Source organism: Dendropsophus ebraccatus, chromosome 4 (genome assembly GCF_027789765.1).
Source record: "Dendropsophus ebraccatus isolate aDenEbr1 chromosome 4, aDenEbr1.pat, whole genome shotgun sequence".
NCBI classification, from domain to species: domain Eukaryota; kingdom Metazoa; phylum Chordata; class Amphibia; order Anura; family Hylidae; genus Dendropsophus; species Dendropsophus ebraccatus.
The window spans coordinates 131,096,032-131,123,114 of record NC_091457.1 but is presented as its reverse complement, the minus strand read 5'-3'; the positions used below and the strand labels follow the sequence as shown (position 1 = coordinate 131,123,114).

At 43.0% G+C, this 27,083-nt stretch overlaps 1 protein-coding gene across 16 annotated transcripts in view; it reads left to right on the top strand.

Moving 5' to 3' along the window:
* CACNA1D (calcium voltage-gated channel subunit alpha1 D) overlaps positions 1-27,083 on the top strand; it is a 256,373-nt gene that overhangs the window by 180,357 nt on the left and 48,933 nt on the right. For 6 of the 16 annotated variants that reach the window (XM_069967021.1, XM_069967024.1, XM_069967022.1 and 3 more), the window contains 12 exons: positions 105-234; positions 4,457-4,516; positions 9,933-10,039; positions 11,860-11,947; positions 12,484-12,591; positions 13,632-13,684; positions 14,568-14,714; positions 16,178-16,379; positions 16,794-16,952; positions 17,691-17,801; positions 22,710-22,793; positions 23,181-23,264. In XM_069967021.1, coding sequence (XP_069823122.1) covers positions 105-234; positions 4,457-4,516; positions 9,933-10,039; positions 11,860-11,947; positions 12,484-12,591; positions 13,632-13,684; positions 14,568-14,714; positions 16,178-16,379; positions 16,794-16,952; positions 17,691-17,801; positions 22,710-22,793; positions 23,181-23,264 — 1,333 coding nt within the window. Of the gene's footprint in view, positions 1-104; positions 235-4,456; positions 4,517-4,587; positions 4,648-9,932; positions 10,040-11,859; positions 11,948-12,483; positions 12,592-13,631; positions 13,685-14,567; positions 14,715-16,177; positions 16,380-16,793; positions 16,953-17,690; positions 17,802-22,709; positions 22,794-23,180; positions 23,265-27,083 lie in introns of all 16 variants that reach the window. The other 10 variants (XM_069967025.1, XM_069967029.1, XM_069967034.1 and 7 more) reach the window with 5 other exon arrangements.

The following is a 27,083-nucleotide window of genomic DNA, read 5'->3' as shown; positions in this document are numbered from 1 at the left end:
ATCAGTCACTAACTGTTGGGGTTGCCCATTGAGGGGTAATACATTGGCGTTATCACACCATATCACACAGATATTAATTAGTATATTTTTTTCTTTTTGTGCAGGATTCGTGTTGGCTGTCACAAACTTATCAACCATCACATCTTCACCAACCTCATCCTCGTGTTTATTATGCTGAGCAGTGCGTCACTAGCAGCTGAAGATCCCATCCGCAGTCATTCCTTCCGGAATATAGTAAGTATGATCAGTACTGTTAGCCTGTTTATTGGCTTCCACATACACATCACCTTGAAAATAAAATTATTTTTTAGCTGATTTAGCAAGAGGTGTTTAACCCATTCACAACCTTGGGTCATTGATTCCTCGATGCCCAGGTCGTTTTTAGACATTTTTGGGATATTTTTGATGTCCCCATGTCTGCCCCCTCTCCTCTGTCCCCGGCCGCTGTCACAATCTTGTGATAGCGGCAGGGGAGAGAGTAGAGCGCACAGCGCACAGAGCCCTGCCTTCCCTCCCCCCGCCGGCCTCTGTAGCCAGGAAATCGGAAGCCTGAGGCTTCCGGTTTCCATGGCTTCTCATTGGGGCTCTGCAATCACTTCACAGAGCCCTGATGGACACCGGACAGAGAATTCTCTCTCTGTAGAGGAAGGATTCTCTGTCTGGAGCCCTATAGATGCTGCGGTCGTGCTGACCGCAGTATCTATGGGTTTAACTCTAAGCACCGGAGCGTGGCTGATAGCCGGGACCCGCCGCGGTTGACACAGACTCAGCTTCTGCACCTGTGTTATCCTGTGTTATTGTAAATTAACGTTGCAGCAGCATTAGGCACAGGCTGCAGCGACGTTAATTTACTGTGCAGCGGCGGGAGGGGGTTAACTTATCAGGAGAGTTGAGATGAGCAAATCTCCGAGATTGTGTTCCTCTAAATCTGAGGAAGCAGCATTTGATCACCGGTGACTGGAGAAGTTGGATACAGCCCTAGAGAGTCCTGGAAAACACGGATACAGACTATGGCGCATGTCTGTATTTATATTTTCCAGGCAGCCTTAGGGCTAAATCCAACTTCTGCAGCCAATGGGGATCAGATGCCGCATGCTCGGGTTTGGAAGAAGCAGGCGTGCTCAGGATTCGCTTATCTCTACAGGAGAGTAATAGTTGTGCACATTAGAGTGCTGTTGGCTATCACTCCTCTTGAGATTCCCAGCACAATCCCTATTTATGTTGAGGGCATTTGAAGAGGGGATGTACAATACTGTATTGTCGAGTGCTGCTGCATTCTTTCAGGATTTCTGCACAGAATTAGGGCCCTATTCCACGGAGCGATAATTGGCCCGATTCGGCCAATTATCGCTCCGTGGACTAGAGACAATGATCAGCCGATGATCGTTGTCATCGGCTGATCGTTGCTATAGGTACGGATCGGCTGATCGTTGCTATAGGTACGGACCTATATTTGTCGGGCGCCGACAGCGTACCCCTACGTGGAATAGCGGTGCGCGGCCGGCGACTGACGATATACATTACCTATTCATGGTGCAGGGCTCCTCTTCTCCTGCTTCTTCCCGGGTCCCGCGCGCTTCTCCAGCGTCAGGGCGACCTGTGTCAGCTGACAGGCTGCTCAGCCAATGACAGGCCGCAGCGGTCCCGGCCAGTGATTGGCTGAGCGGCTTGTCAGCTGACACAGGAAGCTGGAGGAGCGCGCGGGACCTGGGAAGAAGCAGGAGAAGAGGAGCCCTGCACCATGAATAGGTATGTATACTAGTTAAGCAAGAGTTGCAAGGACATCAGTAACGATGTCCTTGCAGCCCTTGTTTAACGATAATCGGGGCCGTGGAATAGGCCCAGTAAACGAGCGCCGATCTAGAAGATCGGCGCTCGTTTATCGGGCCCCATTGGCCCGTGGAATACCACCCTTAGAGATGAGCACAACATGAGCATGCTCGAACTTCAATACCGGTAGTTGAAGAAGTTGCATGCAGTCCTTCGGCTTCCTGAAAAACATGGATACAGCCATTGGCTGAGTTATAAGAAAACTATAAGATGTGATTAGGTTGAAGGGTTGTGTAGGGAGCAGAAGACATCTCAAGCCATCTGTTGCCTTCTTGGAAATCTTCTGGACTAGAGGGGGTAGGTTTATATTCTTGGTCATCATGTGTGGGCAAACCATGCCTGCATGCGATATCTAGTAGCTGCATGCTCCTACAGCTGGCTGCTCCACCTAACTAAAGGCCCTATTCCACGGAACTATTATAAGCTGTATTCGGACGATATCGTCCGTTACGGCCAATAATCGCCCTGTGGAATAGAAGGCAACGATCAGTCGACATCGTTCAGGTCGGCTGATCGTCGCGTCGTTTGTCTTTCAAACATGTTGAAAGACAAACGACAATGATAACGACAACGATCTGCCGCCGAATAGGAGCGGCAGCAGCAGACCGCCGCTATCCTCTATGGGCTGCCCGGACGATCTACCGATCACCCAGGCAGCCCCCTTCCCGGCCCCTCCCAGACTCACCCACTCACTGCTGCTGCGTGGTCTTGGTAAGAGACATAACCAAGAACCTAATGGTCTCCCTGGCTGAGCTCCAAAGATCCTGTGTGCAGATTTGAGAACCACCCAGAAGGTCACGATCATTGCAGCCTCCTCCACCAATCTTTCTGAATGTATTGTGTATACATGTACTGTATGTGTATTTAAAAGCAGCATAAGTTTGAATTATGCAATTACCGAAGGGGGTGGCTGCTTTTTGTGAAACTTAGGGCATCAAAACACACTAAGCAAAGGAAACTAACACAAGTGCGGTGTGTTCCAGTGAAGGAGGCTGATGGATGTGTGGTCACTTGTCACTCCATCTGCAACAACAATTACAGGTGGAGCAGTGTGCAAGCATCATTTACACAGAACCATTTACTCCCTTTAAAGTAGACATAAGAATATTTTAACACATAGCTAGGACTTTCACAGTACTTACATTTTGTTGTGGAGCTCCCTTGCCATATATTTGCAATGTGAAATCTGTGTGTCCAACATAGTACCCAGCCTGATTGACTTTGTTTGGCTGGCACACTGAGCTTGCCCCTGCTGCTGAACTAAGCACTCCGCAGCCTGGTGTGATATTATCCTTTGTTAGAACACCTTAGGATGCAGCTCCTGGGACAGACTCTTCCTGTAATAATAATCTGAAAGAAGAGACATTATGCTTGTAAAAATGCCCCTTTGAAGCAAAGTGACTAATAGCTTCCAATATATTATGCAGCAAGTAGTATTTTGACAAAATAAATAGATCTAGAAGGCTAAAATAATAGCATTCAGTAACCAGGCATACTATAAAATACGCAGTCTGGTTTGTTTATATATTTGAACTGTAGGTGAAACTTTGAATATGGTGAGACAGTGACACCTACAGTTCACAGGGAGAATTACATTGTATTTTTGAATTGAAAGAATATGTTTATTGCATTGTACATATTACGGTGCAAAAACATTTTTGTTTAGTTTTTTTCAAGATGTTTTGCTCAGTTTCTTCTGCCTTTTCTGCCATTATTATTATTATTGCTGTCACTGTGCATGCTTGTATTGTCTGATATTCAATGCAGGTACAAACATGATCTTTTATCGTAAATTGTTTAGTAAAAAAAATACACTTTTTTTTTTAGTTCCATTAGGATCTGCTATTTACCATCTTTATGTTAAAGTTATAGCACATCTGTGTGCCGATACATTGATCTGTGTCCCTAGGCTGTTATCAAGTCAAGGCCTAGTGTCATCTAAGAGCCCTCTGTTTGATTCTGAATGTCAACAATGAAGGTTTCCATTCACTGACAACATGCAGATTTCTTCAAGATGTGAAAGAATTGAAACACAAAGTGCATTAGAAAGTTGTATAACGTTTCATTCGTTCAAAACTCTGAGGTGCTGGTATATGGTGCGGCCAAGCTGCAGTAACCACATCCAGTTTACCTGGTTTCATGTCAAGTACTGGTGAAGCACTGCAGTTAGTAGGAAACTGTGTGCAGTTACTACAGGTCAGTGGCACCATGTAAAAAAAAAAAACTAGAATCCAGTTGGTTGCTACAGGTATCTCCACTAATTTTAATCCTTCAACTTTTATACATCTACTTATGTATAGAGCACTTATATTTATACTCCCTTACGTCACCTGACTTACTGGCACAGTTTTAGTGAGTTCTTTTTCACATTATTTACTCAGGACATTTATTACAAAATCTTGCTATGCGTTATATAGAGTAATATTGCCTTTTTACATATCTGAGGGGACTGCAAGCCCTCTTAGGCACTATGTCTCAGGCTTGTAGATACAGCCCTGATGACACAGATGGACCTTCTTCCCACCCCTATACCAATCAATGATCCATATAGGCTCCTTAATAAAATACAGACAAGGACTGGCTCTATCAGTACGCAGCCTTCTCACTGTCCTCTTGTACCTTGCAGATTCTTGGTTACTTTGACTATGCTTTCACAGGGATCTTTACAGTTGAAATCTTCTTAAAGGTAAATGAATGCTGAAGTATTGATGACCAATGTGATATGTGTGATAACCTATGACCCTTCTGTACCCCCAGGTGCTAGGATATGCAGATTATGTCTTCACTAGTATGTTTACATTTGAGATCGTATTGAAGGTAACCTGGTCTGTGTGAAAACCGCATTTATATCAGTAGGACAGGACGTTTCCCGGACATTAAAGGTTTTACCACCCAATTCAAAAGTAATAAATGTGATTTTGGTTAACTCTGGAGATTTCCAACTTTTCCATTAAGTTTTTCTGCTCTGTACTACAGACATAGGTACTCGGAGTGCCGTAGTATTAAGTGTCTATACGGGAACTTGCCCCTCTAAGCAATGCCCCTAAGCAATGCATTTAGAATAGAGCTTTGTTCACATCCTGTTTACAGGCTACACACGCAGTATATGTCAGCAACCTGTCACAGCATATACAGCATGACTCCCGACAGGCCTGTAGACTTTAATGGACCGGAGGAGTCCAAGAGTACACCATATACCATATTATGGCTCCATACAACTTGGAGGCTGTAATGCTTAGTGTACATAAGGCTGTGCAGTGCAGCTTCTAGTTTATTTAAGGGGTTATTCAGGCCCTGTAATTTATTGGCCTATGCTTATAGTAGGCCATCCTTATTAGATTAGAGGGGGTGTAACACCAAGCACCCCCAATCAACTGTTTGAAGGGACTATGGCACCAGTACTGCACCATCTGCACCCAGTTGCTGTACTGTTAATAGCAGTGGTGCAAGCAGCATCGTCCCCTGTTGTTGCACCCCACCAATCACACTTTTGTGTGGTATTATACAATGTTCAAAAAGTGACCTAGTACTACTGATATAAATGCTGTCTTCTGTGTGAGTTACTGTCTGAATGCAGTGTGTTCTGTCAGCACATTTAAACCTAAGAGACGTTTGTCCTTTTACAGTGATGGGATTTCTAGGAGTGATACACTATATGGCTGCATCTAACTCAACAGCTGAAAGTTCCCACCGAATCTATAGCACAGATAGACCCAGGCTTTACCTAACTACATCATCATTGGTGGTGTGCACTGGGTGCCACGTCTATATGTGTTATCCGTGGAGTCATGTCCTTAACCATTTGCGCTGCACCCTAGTTTTCCTTCTTTAGACTACTATATTATTCTCAGTGATATATCTAACAAGCTGCCTGTGAATTTGCCATGGGGTCTTTTTTAGAGAGACAAACCCCGGCTGGTCTCAACACCTTTGTTAGGTTGCAAGAACCTGTTTAGGATTTCCTAAAAGGAAAACCCTCTAAAGGAACAGCATTGTTAGCAAACATAGGGGTGGGAAATGTAAAATGCCCTCTCCTTCTCTGCCATAGTTGGGTTTGGCCAGCATGTCTAATGTATGTAGTCTGGTTCGGCCAGAATGTCTCTACTGTATATAGGGCCTTTAGAAGACAAAAATCCACCTTGATTGTAGCAGTCACTACATATAGTTAAATACGTCAGATCTTCTTAACCAGTGTTTCTTTAACTCCAGTCCTCAAGTACCCTTGACATGTCACGATTTGAGAATATTCTATGCTAAGAGCCTCTGATGCACTGACTATAATTATATCATCTTCTCAAATCACATGACCTGTTGGAGGGGACTTGAGGACTGGAGTTTAGAAACACTGGTCTAACCTTTAGCTTCTGACACCTCACCAGTGAAACCATGGTGATGCCTGGGCCTGATACTGCCAACCACAGTACTATCCACAACCACAATGCTCTGATTGCAGGCTGTAGTGTCCATAATCCTCCTGCCACAGTGCCACTAGCAACAACCACACTGTCCTCAGTGATCATAGCACTTTCTGTATTACACTTTTACACCTTCTGCTGCAAGAAGGAAGTTACTAGATAGAAAGCCTCTGCAGCAACAGATGCATCATGTCCTTGGAGAGTGAAACCATCCTGAATTCGGAGCTAGAGATGAGCGCAACTCAACCATCCTCCAGCCCAGTCATGTGGCATTTAAAAACCGGTGACTGAAAAAGTTGGAATTGGCACTAAGGCAACCTGAAAACATAGATACAGCCAGGGACGTAACTAGAAATGGCTGGGCCCCATAGCAATTTTTATTGTTAACACCCCCCCCCCAACTGCAAGTGCCATTTGAAAGTGCTTGGAGTCAAAGGGATGTCTGCAGCACCCTTAAAGTCCTCTTGGCCACCAGGTGCTGTAAATGATGATGGCTTAGGGGGCCCAGTGTATTGCAAGAGGGACCCCTGATGCAGCGGGCCCCGTAGCAGTTGCTATGGCTGCTATGGCAGTAGTTACGCCTATGGATACAGCCATCGGCCATAGGCTATGTCCATGTTTTCCTAGACTCCTTAGGACTGCATTCAACTTCTTCATCCCCTGGTATTCAAATTCCACACTATCAGACTAGAGGATGGTTGAGTTGCACTCATCTCTATTTAGAGTATATGGTGTGCATCATAGATCCTTGAAAAAGGAGATGCTACAGATAATACTATATTATATAGAGGCACAGGAGAGGCTGCAGGCCGTGCCGTGTGCAGCAGCATGTATGTCACAGGCGGTGATTACCAGACTTACCATATATGTTTTACATGTGTCTGCAATAATTTATACATGTGAAGTCTACACTGTACATTAGAGGTTCCAGAACTGCAAAATTGGGGGCCTGTCTTAAAGATAGATAGTGAAAAGATGACAATATAACAAACACTGTGAAGAGGACTGTGTTGTCCGTTCGGTGGGACTGTGCAGCATGCATGGAGCAGCTTGTGGCACTAGATACTTGAAGTGTGCGCACGTGTTGCTTACATGATTTTCTTCTAGCGTGATCGCATGAGCCTTCCTGTTGTGTGACTCTGTGTGAGCTCTTTACACTTGCCTGAATGTATGTGAATGGTGTTCTGGTAATGTAACTAAAACCCACTGGCACAGAATTCCCAGTCAGGTAATTACTTTTATCTCCCAGCCCGCCTTGGGAGAATGCAATCCCATTGATTGTTATGGGCAACTTGACTTCTTTAATTTATCAGTAAGGCCCAATGTGTCATTCAAGTAAGAGTATAAGATATTACAGCAAATGCTGATGAATTTAGGAAAGATAAAAGCCAAAAACATAAAACCACCCGTCAGCCATGGTGTATCCTGCCTGCTAGTGAAGTCTAGCCTACACTTAAAGGAGTGTTCCTATAAGAAAGTGGCTGTATATATTTCATTAGAATATGACATCATATTTAGATTGGTGGCAGTACCATCACAAGAACCCAATCATACCCTGGTGTAATGGAATTACTTTGTGTGGGGAACATCCCTTTATGACTAAAGCCTTATAGAAATAAGGGTATAGCTTTATTTAAAGGGAACCTGTCATGTTTAACATGGTGCCTAATCTGAAGGCATCATATTATAGAGCAGGATGAGCTGAATAGATTGATATATAGTTTTATCATATAAAAGATTCAGTAGAACTTGTAATTATTTCATTTGTATAGTCCTGTCTATTGACTGACAGCCATCTCTCAATGACTGTGCATACAGTAATAGTTGTCACTGAGTAGGACAGCCTACTGGACTCTTAAATCCAGAAAGAGAAAGGATCTAAATTAACAAAATACAAATTCTGCTGAATGATTTACCACAGATTATATGGCAATCTGCTTATTCCTTGTGCGCTGTAGCGTGTTGCTCATGGATAGCACTATATGTACAGCACAGGATCTCTTAAAGGGAATCTGTTACTAGGTTCATGCTGCCTTAAATGAGGACAGCATAAACTAATGACAGAAATGCTGAACAGACCTGTGTATTGTCACGGCCGCGGCGGCTTCCCGCGTCCCGGGTGGCCGCCGCGACCGCCTCCTGTCCCGTGCAGCCGCCGGGGTCCTTGTGTAGGGACCCGGCGCTGCTGCTGCTTCGGCCCCTGGGGCGCCTTACCTCTCCTCCGTGCATGTCACGGTCTGTGCCGGCCGGCGCGCGCGTCCCCGCCTCCTAGGGCGCGCGCGCGCCGGCTGTCTCAGATTTAAAGGGGCAGTGCGCTCCTAATTGGTTAGTGGCACCAATCACTCCCCTATAAATCCCAGCATGCCCTGTCCTTAGTGTTGGAGCCTCTACATGCTTCCCATAGCGTTGGCCCAGCCCCCTGTTGTTCCTGTGTCCTATTCCGCTACCTGGTCCCAAGTCCCTGTTCCTGAGTCCTATCCGTTACCTGGTCCCAAGTCCCTGTTCCTGAGTCCTATCCGTTACCTGGTCCCAAGTCCCTGTTCCTGGTTCCTGTTCCCCTGTCACTCCATCTGTTCCCGTGTTCAGCCTGTCACGTGCGCTCTCACCTGCAGACCATTGCCTGTGCCATCTCCTGCCACGCCTCGCCTGCCGACACCAGCAACCAAGCCAGGGGTAGCGACCTGGGGGTCGCCTGCCGCAGCAAGTCCATCCCGCCTTGCGGCGGGCTCTGGTGAAAACCAGCGGCCCCTTAGACTCCGCTCCCTGGTGAGGTTTGTGCCATCGCTGGTGCCGGTCCAGTGGATCCACTACTCCAGGCGTAACATGTATTACTTACATCATTCTGTTCAGCCGTTCTCCTAATATGCAGGAGAATAGGATTCTTGCCACACCCCTCCCCCGCCTTCCAGCTGCTGATTGACAGTTGACTGCCTATACACAGCATGGATAGATAACTGCTGATAAGCAGCTGGTGGGTGTAGTTTTTTTCTTCTCATGAATATTGAGGCTCATGCACATAATGGAAAGGACTACTTATTGTCCATGTTATTCAGCAGGATATCTGCAAATCAGCTGCACAATGTAAGTGATACATCATCCTGTTCAGCTTTTCTGTCACCAGTTTATGCTACCCTGAGATAGGACGGCATTAACCTACTGACAGAGTCTCTTTAAAGAGGATAGGTCATATTCAGCAGCAACATTTTAAAAATAATTTTATAGAGATTTGGACCCTGAGAGCAGATAATATTCCTGCAGTAACACCCCTGCTTTAGATCTATATATGCACGTGGTATAGGAATATGTTTCTATGCCTTGTTGACACTTTCTATCAAAACATATAAAACACATAACACAAAAACACATAAAACATATAAAAGAGAAACATTACCCATTGTAAGTATGGCCGGCTTCTGTCTGTGTGGTATCTGTTACCTGTACAATGTAACCTTACAATTTTATTAACAGGTTTAAAAACAACCTGCGCCGCTGTATGTGCAGCTGACATTTATCAGGTGTTACGTGTTCCACCTTGTGGACAGCTTCACGTTGGCTACACATGCTTTTTATGTCATTATTTAAGCTGCCCAGTAATGGAGTCTGACGTCACTTTATGTACATCACTTCTCACAAGGTCGGCGATTGATGAGACATACTGCCTGACTAATCCGCTTTCTACCACTCTAGATGATGACATTTGGAGCATTTCTCCACAAAGGCTCTTTCTGCAGAAATTATTTTAACTTACTGGATTTATTGGTTGTTGGAGTTTCCCTGGTGTCCTTTGGTATACAGTAAGTATATAGTAGCTTGAATATTGATGTTGTTTTTGCACAATTAGGCCATGTTCATACAATGTATCTTTTGTAATAATCACGGCCAAGTCAAAGGGAATCCCGGTTGGAGTGTATACACATCGTATACACTCAGGCTGGGATTCCAACCTTGCCGCATGGAAAACTCACATGTCAGTTTTGTGCGCTCACTATTGACTAGCAGCCGCACAGTCCTGTCAGTTCACATAATGGAGAGTGCGGCTCTGGCCTTGGGGAATTGGGATGCAGGCACATCCCAGTTCAGCACAAATGAAGTTCATCTGGCCGGTACTGCAGTACCGGCTGGGATGAACTTCAATGACACTGGCCGTTCTGTGACACGGCGGGGTCACAGAACGACTAGTGTCTTACGTTGTGCAAACCTGGCCTTAAAGTGTCTCGGTCATTATAACTTTCAAAATCTAAATCAACAGTAGATGTAAAATAAAGCAAGTTTGCAAAACTTATTCATTATTTTTTTCTTGTTATCATGCTGTAAAACAAAGCTGAACTTACCAGAAATCCAGGTCCAGTCTCCTAAAGGCAGATCTTCTGACTTGTGCTGGTTGTAAAAAAACACTAAACACAGGAATTTCGGCCAGTACAGAGACTCACAGCTCAATATGTTCGCCAATGACATGACTGCCTTCTCTGTGAGCGCTCAGATGGCCTGGGATACACAGGACTTCCTGTTTTCTGAGAAAAAAAAGCATCAGAAAACAGGAAGTGCTGTGTTTTTAATGATAACTAAAAAAAAAGATAATGAATGTAAATTGCAAACTTGCTTTATATCACATCTACTGTTGATTTAGATTTTGAAAGTTATAACGACAGGGACACTTTAAAGCAAATCAATCATCACTTTCATGGGTTTTCGGAGCGGCCCCAGCAGCCTTGGTTGATAGATCTCTCCATGTTTGGTCAGTCAAAAGCCATTGGGTTAGGCAGATGTTTTCCCTATTCCCCCAATGACTTGTGGTTTGGGCAACGTAAAAGTATTAACAGGCACCCTTTAAAGGTGTTTTCATCTTTGCAAAAGGTTTTTTGATGCAAGAATTTATTTAAAGGAAATCTGTCACCTATTTTATGCTGTTCAAACCACGAGCATAAAACACATAAAGATTCTGGGACACTAGGATTTACTCAAATGCTTGACCATTTCAAAAAAATTATAGTTTAAAGAGCCATGGAAGGCGGCCCCCACAGTAGATGGATATACACATTCTAGGCCCATTAGTCCAGTGGGCGGTCCTAATCAGTGATTGACAGTTATCTCTGTTTGCACATACAGGGAAAGCTGTCAATCATTAAGTAACCTCTCCCACTGGACTCCTAAGCTGGAATTTTCAAGTTACAAGTTAGATTGAATCTTTTTTTCACAAACTGTATATCAATCAGCCCAGGTCCTCCTGCTCTGTAAAGGAAGACCTGGACTGGGGGATTGAACTGTATTTTTATGATGAAAAGTTTCCTTCATTTTTTTTTTCTCCCCAAAAAGAACAGAATGAAATAGCTGCCGTTACGTTTGTCATTGAATATGCCACTCAACTTTCTGTGATCTTTGAATGACAAATCTGCCTAGTTATACAGTGATACAAAAGAGTAGGAATTGTGAGTGCACAATCAGACTGATTTGCCATTCAGGGATAATGAAAAGCTCAGTGACAACCTCATGCCCCCCAGTATGATTACCATTCAAAATGATATGACAATGGGCTGCTGCGGCAAGGAACTGTATGTGACGTGTCCTAGTAATAACATTTTGTGCTAAGGGATGGTTTTTATTTGTATTTCTACAGGTCCAGTGCTATATCTGTGGTCAAGATCCTACGAGTTCTGAGAGTCCTCCGACCTCTGAGAGCCATTAACAGGGCAAAAGGGCTAAAGGTGTATATTGCTTGAGAATGGGACAGTATATCACATTTATAGCTTGAGCTGATGATTACCAGGATGTAACATGATTACCAGGATGTAAATTTAAATCACCTGTTAACAGAAAGTTATACAAATTTGTAAATGACCTCCGTGGTGTATTCTTTCCAGTCTGACACAGTCTTTTCTGCTGCCACCTCTGTCCATGTCAGGAACTGTCCAGAGCAGCAGCAAATCCCCATAGAAAACCTCTCCTGCTCTGGACAGTTCCTGTCATGGACAGAGGGGGCAGCAGAGAGCACTGTGTCAGACTAGAAAGAATACACCACTTCCTGCAGGACATACAGCAACTGATAAGTACTGGAAGACTTGATTTTTTTTTTTAAACGAAATAATTTACAAATCTGTATACCTTTCTGTTACTAAATGATTTAAGCATTGTCACGCAGTTATCAGCCATTATTGGAGGTATCATTTATTCTTATACCCATAATTTTCTCATGAATTCTGTATTTTAAAAGCTTTGTGTTCTCCTTATTATTTTCCTTCAGCATGTTGTCCAGTGCGTGTTTGTAGCCATCCGAACTATTGGTAACATCATGATCGTGACCACGTTGCTGCAGTTCATGTTTGCTTGTATTGGAGTTCAGCTGTTTAAGGTAAGTGGGCATAAAAGAAAGTCAGTAATTATAAAAATGTATAAAAAACAACAGACACAGTGGCTCGTAGGTTACCAGTGTCCGTATAGCTGCAGGCTACCAACAAGTGGTTACTGCTCCCACTCAATAAAACAATAGTATAAAGATAATAATAGTGTTGTGCCGCGCTAAAAAGTTACCATAATTTAATAAAATGGTTAACTAATCCACATACTCTCTTTCATATACTGTTAGAGATAGAGTCACTCACCACCTTGGTGTACTGGTTGTGCTCTGACTTGTGGTCCTCCGTATCAGCACATACAGCATCCGATAGATTTAGTTTCTTTCAAATTTCTTTAAAATCCATGGAATAGGTTAGGGTTCTCTACGTCCTTTGAACCGCTTGCTGGGATAATCCTGAACGGAGTCCTCTGTGACGTCACAGTACGGATCGCTATAGGAGGCAAGAATATCCTATAGCGATCCGTACTGTGACGTCACAGAGGACTTTGTTCAGGATTATCCCAGCAAGCGGATGACGCGCCACCGGCCGGGGCGCACGCTTTGCAAAGAAGTTACAAATAACTACAAAGGACGTAGAGAACCCTAACCTATTCCGTGGATTTTAAAGAAATTTGAAAGAAACTAAATCTATCGGATGCTGTATCTGCTGATACGTAGGACCACAAGTCAGAGCACAACCAGTACACCAAGGTGGTGAGTGACTCTATCTCTAACAGTATATGAAAGAGAGTATGTGGATTAGTTAACCATTTTATTAGATTATGGTAACTTTTTAGCGCGGCACAACACTATTCTTATCTTTATACTAAAGTCAGTAATGATCTTTGCTGGGGATAGTAGAGGGTGCAGAGTTTGTGGGGCCAAGGTACAGGGGTTTAGGAGGCCCAGAAGGACTATAAACAACCTGTGATAGATGGGAGCCTTAATACAGGTTTTGCATTGAGGTCCAGACACCTCAAGTCTTTTACTCATTCCCATAGCTGTCTCTTTATCCAAAGCTTCCATTTCATTGGCTTTTTTTCTTCCAAAACCAGGGCAAGTTTTACCGGTGTTCAGATGAAGCAAAACAGACCCCAGAAGAATGCAAGTAAGTTATATGTATATTTTACATTTGTACAGTTCATCGCTCTTTAGGGTGCAGCCACATGTGGTGAATTCACTGCAGATTTATCACAGTCTTTACAGCTACAGCAAAGGGATGTGATTTCCAAAGTCTCAACCTCTCGTTACATAAACAAATCTACAATAAATATGTGTAGGGATATACAGTATAAATTCACACTGCACATAATTTCTGTGGATTTACCTATATAAGAGATTTTACTAAATTTCATCTACATGCTGCTGAATTTTTCTGCGCTGAATTTTGATTTGAAAGATTACTTATATAGCTCCATAGGCTATTATTAGAAAATAATATAGAGGTTTCTGTGTTTCCCTTGTGTTTACCTGCTTTAAGTTTGGTCACATGACCCAGTAATACAACATAAGGATGCAGCTGAGCCAGAATGAAACAGATGACACTTTATGAATAGTAGTGATGAGTGTACAGTATATGGGCAGTAAAACAAACTGCTTCTTTAGGAGCCACAGTATGCCAGCTCTTTAATGGATAGTCTCCAGATTTTTTGTGGATTTTCCCTATTAACTTCAATACCTTAGATAAAAGGTACCTGACAGCTGCTCACCTGGATGAAGTGAATGCATATGAGGCAAACAGCCACATAATGTCTCTTGTAGTCTTCATTGTGGTAGGAAGGTGGTTGTAGGACAATGTAGGTTACTTGTGTATGTGAGCTGAGTACATATTCCATATCGACTTCAATCAGATTATTAAAGGTTATTTTAAGATTGTACACTGTGTCATTTCTCACTGAACAGCATTAAATGTGCAAAGTACAGCTTCTTGTCTTAGCATCCTAATGTAACCCTTGTAACTAATGTAATTCTTCCATTCTCTTCTATCACAGGGGAAAATACATTGTGTATAAGGATGGAGATGTCAACAGCCCCTCTATCAGAGAGAGACACTGGCATAACAGTGACTTCAATTTTGATAACGTTCTGTCTGCCATGATGGCGCTCTTCACAGTTTCCACCTTTGAAGGATGGCCATCGTATGTAAACTATCTTTGCTGTATAGTTGCTGTATAGTTTATGTCAACACATGTCTTTAAATCAGCAAAAGTGTTAACCATATTGTCACCACTAGTGTTGAGTGGACTTGCCAAACTGCCATGTTTTCCTAGCAGCCCTAGGGTGGCATCCAACTTCTCCAGACGCAGGGAGTCAAATGCTGAGCGTTCGGAGAATGATGCCAACCTCGAACAGTTTGTCAAGTCCTGTCAACACTAGTCACCACCCAAAATAATGGTTTGGGGTAAAAATTCATAAACACTTTTTAAAGTGGAACTATGAGCAGGTTAGATGACTCTAACCTGCTGATGGTCCCCTATAACGCCCAGGATGCTGAGGAGGAAGGTATTTGTCTTTCCTTTCTCCTCGGTGCCTGTCCCGCACTGTTAGTCGTGATAAACTCTGCTCCAGAGCACCCTTAGTAGCACTGCAGTGTCATATGGCACTTCTCCTTCTAATGATAATCAATGGAAGGGATGGGCCCGATGAGGCATCAATGCTCCTAATGGTGCTCCTGAGCGCAGTTTACCTCTACTAACAGTAAGGGGCCGGTGCTGAGGAGGAAGGTAAGACACATACCCTTCTCTTCAATGTCCCCGATGCCTAACGGGGCTATCAGCAAATTAAAGTCATCTTTCCTGCTGATAGTTCCCCTTTAACATTGAAACTTCAACACGGAATGATGAAAAAATGTTTCATTATTGAGTATGCCCACCATGTGCAGAAATACTAACATTTGCACATCTTACCGTGCTATCAGTGACATTCTTAGTGGTTGCTTTAGGATTTTTCTGCAATGCTGAATGTACCTTGGAACGCAAATCATCAGGATCTGTTGCTGATGGTTTCCTTTGCAATTGCTGACCAATGACTAATACATTTCACCTTCTAAGTGAACGCTTCCACAGATTCTTAACTTGTTGTTAAGAATCTGAGGATGCATCCTGTTTGAAGATGAAACATGTTATTCTCAATAAAAAAAAGCTGATAAGTCTGATATGCTAGTTTCTTGTCGTCAGCATTGTGGATCACCCAACTGTTATCTTTTTCCATGTCTATAGGCCCTTATACACTCTAGAGAAAAGTTGGCCAAATATGACTATTTCATTGAGACCAGCCTGCTGTCTAATGTGTATGGGGGCCTCCCGACTCTCACCCAACAGATAATGTTATATACAGAGTCATGGGAGGAGGCACAAAACCAATCAGGTTGCATATTCTTGCACCATGTATATTTTTCATCCCAAATCTCATTACTGCCCATGTAGCACAATCTGCATGTGACATTTTTTGGGATCCATAGCAGAAAATATCAGACGTGTGGGGAAGAAGCCTAAAGAACATTTGTGATTTATATTACATGTGAAGACAGAGACACCTGAAATAGATTTCTTTATATCCATCTATCTGTAAAGTTCATACTTGTCTGTCCCTACTTCCCCAGACTCTTGTACAAGGCCATTGACTCCAACGGCGAAAATGTTGGTCCCATCTACAACAACCGAGTGGAAATCTCCATCTTCTTCATCATCTATATCATCATCATTGCTTTCTTCATGATGAACATATTTGTGGGTTTTGTTATCGTCACATTTCAAGAACAGGGAGAGAAAGAATACAAGAACTGTGAGCTGGACAAAAACCAGGTAAGTTATTCTTAATATCCAAGATAAAAGCACAGAAATAAGCAGCCGTTTACATCCCGAGCCATAGAAAGCAAAACAAATCCTTCTGTCAGCTGAGAGTCCTCCATACACCTTATACTGTCAGCCAAACCTTACATTTCTATTAAGAAGAGTGCCACAGTGGCATGTTTGATTCTATGGGCCAAGTAATGATTACTGTGGAAAAATACATGGAAGGTCCTCCTGTCCCCCCTCCCTTTCCCCCCTGTCCCCCCTCCCTTTTCCTCCTGCATTTAGAAGAGAGCTTGCTCTCTGGTGCCATCTATTGGAGGTACACTTCATAGCAATATTGTAGGTTACCGTACTTATAATGCACAGTGTATGATTTTTTTTATATGACCTGTGTAACGCAACCTTATTGATCACCAAATGCAGCGGCAGTGTGTGGAGTATGCACTGAAAGCCCGTCCTCTCAGAAGATACATCCCCAAGAACCCCTATCAGTACAAGTTTTGGTATGTCGTGAACTCCACTGGCTTTGAGTACATCATGTTTGTTCTCATCATGCTGAATACACTGTGCTTGGCTATGCAGGTATGTAACCGGAAAGGGTGGACCACTTTTCCTACCTATAGTTGAACAATGGTAAATTCTGTGCTGTCACAGTGCCCACCAGCTCATCTACAGCCCCGGTTTTCTTTGCCGCAGCTCCCCAGATCTCATGTCTCCTCCTCATTTAAAAAAAAAATTGTCCTATTTCTCAGACTACCATGTGTATAGTGTGCTTGGGTAGTCTAAAACATGAACTTAAATTGGAGGTACCCTGGCAGAAAGATGGAAAAGGTGGGCACCAGGTATTTTGTCTTTATAATGAGCAATTTGTAGGAAGAATGTAATTAAGTATTTTCCAGAATTATCTTCTGGATCCAGGTTGCCTGACATGATGCGTATGTTATGTTGATTACACCTGCAAGGAAAATACAGATATTTGGTTCTCATATATAGATGCTGTGGCCATTCCCCAACATAAGATTTACATGGTAAAGCACATATGGAGTAATGCAGGACTTTCACACAATGTTAACGTATCTTCATACCTGGGAAACTGTGCTGTGTATGGATGAGCTTTGCTTCTGCCACTACTTTTATTGTTGCACTGTGAGTGTGCGCTTTATTGAGTTATCTTACAGGTGTCACACTTGCGGCCCTTTGGCTTTGCTGTCCAAGTATGATGGGAATTGTAGTTTTGCAACAGCTGGAGGGCTGCAAATTTGACTCCAATGAGTTATCTAAAGGCAATTCAATAACCAATACAATTTGATTGTTTTCCAGCATTATGGACAATCTAAAATCTTCAATGATGTCATGGATGTAATGAATATGGTCTTCACTGCCGTCTTCACTGTAGAAATGGTTTTGAAGCTTATAGCTTTCAAACCCAAGGTAAGTGTTGTGTACGGGACTGCACTATGACACAGCAGATAAATAGGGTGACCGGTGAAGGGTTGGTCTGATGGATGTTAATATTAGCGGGGTAACCTGACTATTTATGCAGCCTGATGCAAATACATGTTATATTTTTTGGAGAAAGGAAAGAAATTAAAGATAATTCCGTCAACACTAACCTACTATATAAATCCAAGTCTGGAGGCTTACTATGACAAATAGCATTTCTCTAATAACACTTGAATCAGACCACCATAAGGGTAAACTCATATGGAATTTGCTGCAGTTTTTACTTCTGCCAGACAAGTCTTTAGATAGAGGGCTCACTGACCCCCTGCGGTCTGTTCGCAGTCACTGGAAGTGGTTGGGAGGCTGTAGCAGCCGACACCAGGGAGTTAAGCAGTTTGCATAACTCCCATTCCATAATTTCTGTCGACATGCCATAAAGCCTCATCCACACATCTATTTTTTCACTACTGAGTATGTGCACCATGTGCAGAAATGCTGACATTTGCACATCTTTTCATGATATCAGTGATGTTCTTAGTTGTTGCTTTAATTCTGCAATGCTGAATGTACACTGCCACGCAAATCATCAGGATCTGTTGCTGGTGGCTTCCTAAGTTCTTAAAGCAACTCTGTACCCAAAATCTGACCCCCCCCCCCCCCCTTTTAAACTTGCAGCCCTTGCCAAACGGGAGTATCTGTGCCCTAACTTTGCACCACCCCTCCGTCCCTCCTCCCCGCCCTCCTCATCATTAGGAATACTCCAGGCAGATTGCCTCCTATTCCCCACTTGTGTCAGCCCGGCACACGAGCTGGATCGTTAAGCACCTGTGCAACGTTCAGCATGGAGAAAATGTTCCAGTGGCATTCCTAATGATGAAGAGGGTGTTGAGGAGGGACGGAGGGGTGGTGCAAAGTTAGGGCACAAATACTCCCGTTGGGCACGGGGCTGCAAGTTTAAAAGTTGTGTTTTAGGACAATAACTGCATCACCTGCCAAACGGACCCCAGGACAGATCTTGGATTAAAAGCAGCTATCTGAAGGTACAAGTGGTTTGGGGGGGGGGGGGGGGGTCAGATTGTTGGTACAGAGTCACTTTAAGCCAACACAAATGAATATATATAGCACAGGTTTAAGACCTCTTCCCCTGGAGGGAGGGGGAGAGACGGAAAATGTTTTCCTCTCTCTGGTCTTTCTTGTTTTCAAATACAAAGTACCTACTTATCTCAGCATCTCAGATATTGGGGTATTTTATTTATGAGATGCTTGTTATCATATCTCACCATGTACTAAAAGATACATTATAAAAATAGAACATTATCACACAATCACATAAACCTATGTCTCCTTTTACAGAAAGTAAGGTGACCTTTGTCAGGGAACATTGTTTTTTGGACCACCCTTCTCCTGTTTGTTTGTTCATTGATTAGCAATACAAATAAGGGTCCATTTACACAGAAAGATTATCTGACAGATTATCTGCTAATGATTTGAAGCCAAAGCCAGGAATGGATTTGAAAAGAAGAGAAATGTCAGTCTTTACTTTATGACTTGATCTCTGTTTATAGTCTGTTTCTGGCTTTGGCTTCAAATCTTTGGCAGATAATCTGTCAGATAATCTTTCTGTGTAAATGGACCCTTAAAGTGCCTAATATTAGTTGGAATTACAGCTGTCTTATATACTAAACACATATTTGAGAGTGCTTTACACTTTGAGACACTTTAAGAAATTCTTTTTCAAGTAATTCTTTACTCAGGTTAAAAAAAAAACTGGTACCAGAACATAATACAGTTTTGTAAATTTACTTCTATTTAAAAATCTTAAGTCTTCCAGTATTATCAGCTGCTGTATGCCCTGCGGGAAGTCGTGTATTCTTTTCAGTCTGACACAGTGCTTTCTGCCGCCACCCCTGTCTGTAACAGAAACTGTCCAGAGCAGTAGCGAATCTACATAGAAAACCTCTCCTGCTCTGGATAGTTCCTGACACGGAAAGAGGTGGCGGCAGAGTACTGTGCCAGACTGGAAATAATACAGCACTTCCTGCAGCTGATAAGTACTGGAAGACTGGAGATTTTCAAATAGAAGTAATTTACAAATCTGTATAACTTTCTGATACTGGTTGTTTTAAAGGGAACCGGTCACCACCCGTGAAGGCCGCCCGATCCCTCGCTAGAGCCCCGGATACTTACCCCATCTCGCCAAGTCCCGTTCCTGGATTCGGTCCCGGGAATGAGATATCTCTGTCAGAAGCCCGGCGCGCGCTGCTTAGATGAGTCTGGTGCCCATAGAGAATGAATGGAGCTGCCATTCTCTATGGGCGTCGGACACCTCTCTGCAGCGCGCGCGCAAGGCTTCCGACGGTGATATCTCCGTCAAGGGACCGGCTCCAGGAATGGGATTTAGAGAGATAGGATAAGTTTCCGGGGCTCTAGTGGGGGGTCCGGCGGCCTTCACCCTGGCATGGGGGGGGGTGACAGGTTCCCTTTAAGATCACTAGGTTTTCCAGAGTATCCCTTTAAAGACTCACTCCATTTTTTTTTATTCCTTTCCCAGCAGTGAGGTTGTAGGATAATGATTACTCACTCATCCAGGTGATCCTTCTCTGACAGCGCATTTCCCTGTTCTGATGACGGCACTCTTAATCCTGCAGCTACTTTGGTTAGACTGGAAGTCACAGACTTCTATGTGTCTCCAGGAGAGGCATCTCATGGAGATATATACACAGCGACTTCCATTCCAACCAAACTTGTTGCAGATCCAGTCAGTGGCATGGTCATATGGGTGTTCATCAAGACCAGCATGGGGAATCAGAATGGGGAAATAAACCACAAATAATGAGAGAAGGATCAGCCTGATTGAGTAATCATACAACCTTATTGCGGGGTAATAAACAAAAAAAATGCTCTTTTAAGAATAACCACTTCCTATGAGACTCACAACGTGACCTCATGTCATCTGTCAGATTTGTGTGCCCAAAAAAGAACGTTGGCTCGTAAGTGACAAGCGATTGCTGTGTAGAGCTCTGCCGAGAAACGCATGACCTACTGAATTGCTGTGACTTGTCCATATTGCATATCACCTTTTCAATGGAAAATGTCAATGCTTGCTGAATCCATGTTGTTGTGTTCATTTCATCAGTATTGCTGGGAAGTGGCTGAGTAGGATCTAAAAAGATTAAAACATATTCATTCTTTCTCTTTGGTCAGTCGGGGGAATCCTTTTATTATTCCTGTGCAATAGGGATCTGATCACATAAAACCACACAGTAAGATTGTCCAAAGTGAGCAACTCCATTAACCCTGCTCCAGTGATGTAATATTATTGATATGAACTGACTATAGATGATGGATTTCCTATATTTATATGGACTCTGATAGGCCTTGGGAAGAGAGAATGTGCAAATAGCTCTCACACTACTTAGGGCCCTATTACACGAAGGGATAATTGGCCAAATCAGGCCGATTCAATCGATTATCGCTCCATGTAATAGAAACAACGATCATCTGATGAAACGATCATCTGCTGATCATTGGTTTAGGTTTGGACCTCAAATCGTCAGGGGCCGATCACGCATCGCTACGTGTAATAACTATGTGTGGCCGGTGGCTGACAATTGCCCAAACACCTGATACCTTAACTCTGAAAGGCTGCTCAGACGCTGCAGCCACTAGGACCGGTAATCTGCGGAGCAAAGGTAAGGTATCAGGTGTTTGGGCAAGGGCTGCACGGACATTGCTAACGATGTCCGTGCAGCCCTTACTGCCCAATTATCAGGCCATCTAATAGGTCCAGTAAACAGCAGATTGGCGCTCATTTACTAAAATGATCAGGCCGTAGTTGTCCTGTGTAATAGGACTCTTAGGAAAAGTGGTGTCCCTTTAAGTAAGTGTTTCACTCCATCTAGGAGTCTTAGAACATTGACTGGGGAAATATGCCAAGCCAAAAATCCCTCCAAAAGTAAAGACTGCCCATCTGCAGACAGTTGTTTTGGGGTTATTTCCCCTCTTCAGTGCAGAGCAGGGTGTTGGCTGGTTAGTGAGAGTCCAATTGACATGAGTCAACAGGATACTAGTTTTCTATAAAGAGAGAGATATAAGAGTTATTTGCTTATCCTTTCTTCCCAGAATTCCCAGTGGAGCAGCAATGGCCTTTAAGTCTCCACATGTCTTTATTACGGACTCTCATTATGAAGAACTAGTATCCCTTTGACCCACCCTAGATACTAACCTTTGTCATACTCATCTTCCTCGGTCCACCAAATCTGCCGCTTAGATCCTTGCTGTCTCCCTGCTACCTGGGTTGTGTTGTCTCGGCAGTAACTGTCCTCTTTGTCAGCCACTGACCACAGTGCTATCCAACCTCAATCACTGACTGAGTGAGTGGGGGGTTCCTGTTGATACAACAAATCCTAGGAACAGGTCAGAAATGGGGCAGAGCTTAGCATGGCAGCTGCAGTGGACCAGTAAGGTGTGTATGATTTCTTTTTTATTTTTACACCATTGAAGTTAGTGGGAACTTCAAGGGTAACCCCTTTGCGTTGGTCCATGTGTGACCATATTCTTAGTAAGAAGGCTCATGGAGACTTGCTTTAAAGGGGCCTTTATGGACTCTCTAATTAAACTCCCCAGGATAGGCCATACCGATTATTGGTCCCCCACTGATCAAACATCGAACCATAAAAGTCCTGGAAAACCAAATTGAACTTGCTATAGTTGGTTGATCCTATACTAATTGTAATATTTTTTAGTGGGTTGACAGTGAACTCAGTCCATTTCCCAGACAATATGGAAGCCATCTGTACCCTGTGCTTGTGTGTCTTGTCCCGCAGTGTGGTTTGCCATACTTCCTGAATTGTTTTGTTAACCACCTCCATTTGCCCCTCTGGCCACTGTTGGCAGGGTTATTTTAGTGATGCCTGGAACACCTTTGATTCACTCATCGTAATCGGCAGCATAGTAGATGTGGTCCTCAGCGAAGCTGATGTAAGTACACCCCGACCCCACTGCCATCACCCGTTATGTCTCCCACCACAATGTCTCCTGTTATGTGCCTCCGCATGGACAAGTCACAGGCGTCTCTAACACTTTGTACCTGCTTAGGGTGAAGGATTGCTACTTTTACTGCTTTCTTTCCAAACTAAGACTTTTTGTTTCAGGTCTAGGGTTCACGTTTCTATATGACAACACATAATTATCTAATGAACCAAATAACATATTTTAGTGCACCCAGCTGAGAGACTGTTCAGGATGTGATCCATATAATAACTTCTGTTTCTGATGGCTGATTTCTGAGTAAACCTTTAGGCAGTCATAACTCTCCTCTCCTTTCTTATCTCTTTTGTCTTGTCCTGTCCTTGCCTGTACTAACAGCACTATTTCACTGACGCTTGGAACACGTTTGATGCCTTAATTGTTGTCGGTAGCGTCGTAGATATTGCTATAACCGAAGTTAATGTAAGTAACCTGTGTCGCTTTATGTCATGCCTTTGTCTTGTGGCCAGATATCCCATGGGATGTGCGCCTTCAGACAACTTTGTCAGACAAGTGTTACTGTTTGCCTTCGCTGCCTTAATACTCAAAAATAAGATAAATATTTATAAATATATATATATATATATATATATATATATATATTTAATGGTCCACAAAAAATTCTATTACTTTACAAGCCTGATGGAGAGTCTGAAGATGATTTATCCCATGAATTATGGCTTCAGTCGTTAGTTAGTAAATGTAAGTAGTAGTGCATTCACTCTGTGGCTAATTACTGTATGCTATCTGTTATATGTGGTAGGAGTAACATCTCTCTCAGGAGGTGGAAGACACAATGTTATTTAAGGATTTATTCTCAGGCTCAGTCAGTCTCTTTCCTGAGATGCAAAGAAAGAGCCCATGGAGCCTCTCGAAACACACGACTAGCCAGATATGCCTCCAAACCACCAAATCCACCTTATTAAGTGGCCCTATAGTATCCATCCACATACAGATGTTTTGGGGTGTTGCCCCTCATCAGTGTGGAGCAGAATTCTGGCTAGGTGGGAGCAATGCCTAGTGGAGCCATAAGAGAAACAGATAAGTGATCTCATTGATCTTGGTTTTCCCTTGTCATTACATTGACTTATAGGGCCACTTAATATGGTGGGTTTGGTGGTTTCCGTACAGGAGCCACCTCTTGGCTAGGTCCTTCCCAGAGGGATATCTGGCTAGTCTTGTGAGACTCTTAAATGAGGCTCCATGGGCTCTTTTTTGCATATTCATGTTTTCCAGAGGGCAATGCACCTAGGATTTCACTGTATAGAGCGCTTTAACCAGCAGCCAACAGTGTTATCTTTGGCTGGTCTCTCTGAGATCAGTGATCTGTTTCCCGTATCTTTCTTGAGATGACTCATTCATGGTGTCCAATCTCTACACTGTAACTTTGGGTAACTAATCCAGAATGTATGTTTTGCGCCTTTCTTGGCCATCAATGTGGAGAACCGTAAAGTATTTATGAATTGATTCCTAATTTATGCACTCTTTCCTATACCTTCTCTTTTTCTGGATTGCTTCCTGGTATTCATGTAGACTTGTGCTTCAGATCATTTTGTCTTGGTTCTTTGACCATCTACATATTTATGTAATAGAAAACACCTTTTGTTTCCAGAATGAATGGGATTTGCCAGAGCAGTCCCTGGTGACTTTACTCTGGCTGTAGTTGATAGGGCCCTTGTTTGGGCATAGGGCAGGGTTAGGGAACCTTGGCTCTCCAGCTGTTGGAAAACTACAACTCCCATTATGCCTAGACAAAAGCTTTGGCTGTCCAAGCATGTTGGAAGTTGTAGTTTTGCAACAGATGGAGAGCCAAGGTTCCCTACCCCTGGTATAGGGAGTGATCCATCAATTCAGGCTGGCAGTACACAGAGAAGCCACCAGGGACTGCTCAGCACTGTTCCTGACAGGTTTTAAAAAACACAGCTTTCTCTTAGAAACAGCACAACTTTTGTGTCTAGTTTGGGTGGATTTTTGCAACTCAGTTCTATTAAAGTGAATGGAGCTTAATTGCAGACCACACATGAACACAAGAGCCTTGTTTTCTCTAGAATAATGTGGCCATGATTTTTAACGTTGGATAACCCCTTTAAAGCTTTAAGGCTTTGTTAAAAGTAATTTAACAGATGCATAGCGGTGTGTAACTGCATCACAATAGTTTCCAGTAGTAAGTAATGGAAGAATATCATTGTCAACCTGATTGTGTTTTCACCCTTAGGCTATGTTAACACATGGTAATGGGGTCGGTATTTTTAGCTAAAACCAAGGATGAAATCAACTTATTATAATATAAAGATTTTGTACATTTTCTGTGGTTTTTACTCTCTCCCGATTTTGGTTAAAAATACAGACTGAGAAACTGACCAAAATACTATGTGTGGACATAGCCTTAAAGGGATGGGCCACTTGATGGTAAAATAGTTCAGTGTACAGTATTAGCAAGTGTAATCACTGCACTTACTGACAGCAGCTCCCAGTGTACCTCATAGAGCTAAAATCACACGCCCCTCATCCAGGCTGTGCTGTCCTGCTCTGTGGTGATTCAGTCCATAAGATGGCTGACATTGAGGAAAATGTGAACATGGCACTCCCTCTGTGTCCACTACTGAGAATGTATATGCCTATGGAGGACACTGAGGGAGGGACATGGTCATATGCAACTCCATGCTCAACCACCTTATGAACAGAATGACCACAGGACAGCCATGCGGGCGCATCGGCGCGTGCCCACATCAGAACTTCCCATAGCACACTGTGAATCAAGCGTCCGCAGCTGCTCGCTCCATAGTGTGCACTGACATGGTCTTCCACGGCCGCTATTCAATGAATAGCGGCCGCAGAAAACTGACATGTCAGTTTTTTGCGGCGCCGCTTGCGATCCCGGCCAGAGTGTATACTATGTATATATGATCCGGCCGTGATCCTATAGAAGAACATGCAGTGTAGCTATGCGTACAAAGTACAGCCGTTGTTGCCGATTGCAACAACGGCCGTTCTTTACCTGTGTGAACATAGCCTAATACTGTACACTGAACTATTCTGTAAAGTAGCCAATCCCTTTAAGGTGAATCTTGATGATTTTGGTGAGTGCCTTTTTTGCTCATATCAGTAAAATCCCTTTTTTTTCTCTAGGATTTGTATGTACTCAGTAGTTTGTTTGTTAGGACCCAGTAACATCTGAATGGGCGTTTATTTTTATCTCCTGCTTAGTTCAGAATAATGGTCAACTATATTTATTTTCCCCTGTACATGATACATACATGCCTATATATCTATTTCTTTTCTTCTTTTACCTTCTTTTTTTGTCTCTAGATTTTCTGTAATGCTGTGAGTGCCATACATGCTGTTTACCTGTTTTTGTAGACCACATTTCCACTTTTTGGGTTAAAAATAAAGTAAAACTTTATATAACAGGGAATTGCATATGTATCAATACCATTATGACAGCCTACGGGAGATGGAGAATATAAGAAACTTTGTAATATATATTATTAGAGAAAATGCCTTTTTTACTTTTTAGGCTCCTTTCCCCCAAACTCATTATTCACTGCAAGAAAACTGTTAAAAGCCCCCTTTTAAAAGACTAGTCTTACTACTAAATTAAAAAAGCAGTATACCTTATGATACATTCGCTTTAAGTGTTTTATCTCAACTCACTGCTTAATTTTCATCCAACACTGGTTAATGCTGCTCTATAATGTTATCCATGCTGCTTCTAAAGGTGTGCTATAGGTATAAAGGGGAACATGGTTACGTCTTCTGTGATTTTGTAGTCATCATATGAGCTAGAAAAAACTGAAGGTGCAACAGCAACCGACCGGTGCAAGGGCTTACCGTATATACTCCTCCCAGCGTACACACGGTAAACACCTGCTCTGTAGATATTAAAAAGTGAGGATCTTAGTAAACTATTTGATCAAACAGAGTGTACCATGTCACCACGTTAGGGCGTCCTCGAGACATGGTCCCTACTCTAGCATTTTTACACTAGCAATGGCCTCTCCTGGGCTGAATAAGCCTATAAGTGTGTTTCCTATGAGCTAGGCAGCACTCACTAGCTCAAAGGGAGATGGAAAATTAGAAATGGAGCCTGCAGAGCAGAAATCGGATAGAGAATGCTGTGTAACATTATATAATGGTCAGAAATAGTGCAACTCTTCATGGACACACATGATAACTTATCCTAAAAAGTTTGCTAGTCACCATTTAGATGCCAAGTTGTTGCCCTATGAAATTACAGTCTAC